The following is a 3,976-nucleotide window of genomic DNA, read 5'->3' as shown; positions in this document are numbered from 1 at the left end:
ATCTGGACTAGTGGAAGGTGTCCGTGCCCGTGGCAGGAGGTGGAATGGGATGAGCTTTTGGGTCCCTTCCAACCCAAACCATTTTGGGGTTCCATGTGATCTCATCCCTATAAAACCCCCTTATTTATGAAGGCAGCAGAGCCCAGGGCTCTCCCCCATCACACCCCACTGGTGCAACACTCCAGCTGCACCTCTGGGGATGCTCTAGATTTGGGGTTAGCTCAGCTCGCAGAAATTCCTAAAATAAAAGAAATAACCAAACCTCTCAGGTTCATACATCAAAGAGCTCCAATTACTGCAAGCACAGAACAAAGAAAACAACCCCAATTAGCAGAAAGCAGGGCTGAGGGACTTCTTCCTTGGTATCTTTACATATTTTAGTAAAACCTGCTGCCCAGTCCCTAAACCAGGGTTTGTTTTTCCAGCAAACACGCCAGTTATCAGCACCAAGAACCAAAAGCTGCCAGACCTGAAGCTGCAGGATTGTCCCAGCACTTGAACAAATCACTCTGAGATGCCAATTCATGCCAAGGCAGCCCCAGAGAACAGACAGGATTTTGTTGACTCCCTCAGAAAGGCAGACAGAGCAAACCAGACTTGCCTTTCCCTCATAAACAGTAGCTGGAAGGCAAATTATTCTTTCCCTTGGATTGAGTTCACTTCTCTCACTATGAGGTGTAAGTCCTGCTGCTGCCACCACAGCCTGGTCAGTGACAGTCATTTATTGATGGGTTTTGCTGTCACCCTCCTGAGCAGAGGGGAGGGATGGAAGAGGATTTCTTTCTCCCACAAGTCCAGCCCAGGCTGACCCAGCTCACCCCAGCTCAGCAGATCCTCAGCCCTGGCTGTGGGCAGAGTAACCCAGGCTGGGCTTCAGCTCTTGATCCAGAGGCCACTTCCCTTTCCAGGCTGTTCCACGAGTTTTTCAGGTGCCTCAAAAGCAAACCCTTCACTTTGTTTTGTTTCCAGGACATCTGCATTTACTTTTCACAGTTTATTTTCCACTCCAGCCCTGGGCAGTGTGTCCTGTCCACTCCACTCCATCCCCAGGTCCTTTGTGTTTCACAAAAAGTCTGCAGAACAATTTGGTCAGAATTCCTCTCACTTTGATACCACCTGAAGGGCAAAAAGGGCTTCTGAATTCAATGAGAACTGGGCTCTTTAAACCCTCTGACACTCAAAAAACTCTCCATGTTACACAGGGGAAAAAAACTTTCATTACCAGCCACCACAATTCAGAGAACACCAGAAATGTCCAACACCATTAAACTGTACAGAAACAAGGAGCTCTTGTTATAATAAAGAAAATTAATACTATTATTAATATAATAAAGATTCTCCAACCACCACCTTGGGTTATTCAGGCAGGAAGTTAATAAGCAATGCCAAAGCTCTGGGTTTTGGGCAAAGGCTTGTGACTTCCCAGAGCTTAAAAAAAAAATAACAGAGCTTAAAAAAAATAATAATCATTAATTCACAGTTATTTTGCAGTTGTGTCCATTATTTTACCAGGTCCTGCTCCTCATCTTCTTCCCACCACAACCTCCCACCCTCTAACCCAGAGCAGGTTTATTCACTTGATCCTTGTCCCACGTCACCAGTTTGAAAATAAAACTTAAATCCATAGTTTGCAGAGCAGTAAGAGCCAGACAACCTCTGCAGCCTGAAATCCTGAGCCAGGAGCCCAAAATCCTGAGCCAGGAGCCCACACTGTCAGCACTGTCAGCACAACCAAGCTCTGAACAGCCAGACCTCCCCTGAAGCCCTGAACCCGGTCAAACTGGGTCAAAGTAGGGATTTGAATAAAAAAAAAAAAGAAGGTTATAAGTGCTCTGGGTTAGAAACAACAGGCAGGAAATCTGTTGGGATCTGTACCTATGTCAGGAATATTGGATTCATGATGCCCCCACGTCTAAAAGATGCACTTGCTGCTGAACCAGCAACGTTTTCCAAGGAGTAACCAAACACAAGAGCAGCTGCAGTGAGTGGGACCTTAAACATCATCTTATTCTAACCTGCCACAGGCAGGGCCACCTTCCACTAGCCTGGGTTGCTCCAACCTGGCCTGGGACACTTCCAGGGATGGGGCAGCCACAGCTTCTCTGGGCAACCTGTGCCAGGGCCTCCCCACCCTCCCAGGGAGGAATTCCTTCCCAATATCCCATCTAACCCTGCCCTCTGGCAGTTTGAAGCTGTTCCCCCTCGTCCTGTCACTCCAGACCCCTTTAAATAGTCTCTCTCCATCCTCCTTGTCGACTCCCTGGAGGCACTGGAAGGCTGCAATTAGGTCACCCCAAATCCTTCTCTTCTCCAGGCTGAACAATCCCAAACTCACCCACCACACAGTCCCTTTGGCTCACCTGTCCTGGCTGTGCCCCTTCCCAAAAATCTGGCTCCCTCCCAGCCTGGTGTGAGGGGGGAGCATGGAGAAGCTACTCAGCACTTCCCAAAACCCTGCTGTCTTCCCAACACCTTCCCAGCTCCAAACCCATGGCCCCACAGATGGGGAAAATTAACTCCCAGCCAGCCAGACCCAACCCAGGGGTTTCAACACTGATTTTTTTTTTTTTTCAAAAACACAGACAGACAGGAGATCCCAACACTTCCATCTGCAAACCACAACTGTGAGGGTGAGACAAGAAGGGACAAGTCTCCTGGACAAGTAGCCAACAGAGATGACTCATGAGCCGCTTGGAAATGAATGAAGAAGATCTTTATGAAGGTTCCATGTCACGCCAAAGTCTCCTCTCACAAGACAGTCTTATGGAAAGATGAAGTTCTGCACGTGGCAGGAGAGCTCCCACCCGCAGCTCTGTTTGTCAACAGCAGCAGAAATGCCCAGGGAGCTGCTGAAGAAACCCACTGTTCCCACGGAACCCCCGGGAAAAACACAGCCCAGGGAACAGCAACCCCTCATCCCACCCGCTCCCAGGTGCTGCCTCTTCCTGACACCCGGGCAAGGGGGAGCTGAAAAACTGGGAGAGGGAAGGATGGAATATCCCGAGCTGGAAGGAACCCACAGGGATCATCCAGTCCAACCCCTGGCCCTGCATAGACACCCTAAAATCCGACCCTGTTCTTGAGAGCGTTGTCCAAACCCTCCTGGAGCTCTGGCAGCCTTGGGGCCGTGCCCACTGCCCTGGGGAGCCTGGTCAGTGCCCGACCACCCTCTGGGGGAAGAATCTTTTCGTAATATCCACTGAAACCCTCCTAAATACCCCTCCAGCCCTGCTCCCTTCACCCCACCAACCTCCTCACAGCCCCAAGCTCTCCGCAGGCACCCCCAGCCCACTAAATCCCATAAATTGAGCAACCCCATAAGAGAGCCCCCCATGAGAGCCCTTCACTCTCCATCGCCTTCCACCTGCCCCCCAACCCTCGCAAGCCCCCCCTATTGACCCCTCACCCCAGGAACCCTCCATTCCCCTCCAGAACGGCCCCCTTTTCCCCCCCAGCCCCCAGCCCTTCCCGGCCCCTCTCTCACCGCCGGGCGCGGGGTCGTCCCCGGGCTCCCCATCCCCATCCCCTCCGTGGGGAGCGTCTCCGGCGGCCTCCGGGGCGAAGGGGTGTCCCTGGGAGAACTTGACGTCGCGGAAGAACCTCCTGGTCTCGCGCAGGTTGTGCTGCAGCCGCGCCAGGTGCCGGTTGTAGTGTCCGAAGGAGCGGCAGAGCTCCCGCACGGCCCCGGCCCGGCCCGGGCCTTCAGTTGCCTTAGGTTGAATAGGCTTCCATCAGTACGGTATCGGATGTAGATACCATCCTGATCATCGAGGTCTGCAGTGGCCCTATGGAGCATCATGCTGAAAAAGATTGTGAATAGGGTTGGTGCAAGAACGCAGCCTTGCTTCACACCACTGGTAATTAGAAAGGGTTCAGAAAGTGCATCACCATATCTGACTTGGCCATGCTGATCCTCATGGAGTGAGATGATCATTTTAAGGAACTTGGGGGGACATCCTAAACATTCCAAAATCTG

At 51.8% G+C, this 3,976-nt stretch overlaps 1 protein-coding gene across 1 annotated transcript in view; it reads right to left on the bottom strand.

The window, feature by feature from the left end:
- The window catches only part of DSTYK (dual serine/threonine and tyrosine protein kinase), a 46,060-nt gene that overhangs the window by 23,828 nt on the left and 18,256 nt on the right, over nucleotides 1-3,976 (bottom strand). The window contains exon 2 of the mRNA XM_029962494.1: nucleotides 3,485-3,700. Within this exon, the coding sequence (XP_029818354.1) occupies nucleotides 3,485-3,700 (216 nt within the window). The remainder of the gene's footprint in view (nucleotides 1-3,484; nucleotides 3,701-3,976) is intronic.

Source organism: Manacus vitellinus, unplaced genomic scaffold (genome assembly GCF_001715985.3).
Source record: "Manacus vitellinus isolate BGI_N305 unplaced genomic scaffold, ASM171598v3 scaffold_47_pilon, whole genome shotgun sequence".
NCBI lineage: Eukaryota > Metazoa > Chordata > Aves > Passeriformes > Pipridae > Manacus > Manacus vitellinus.
This window is presented reverse-complemented; position numbering and strand designations above follow the sequence as displayed.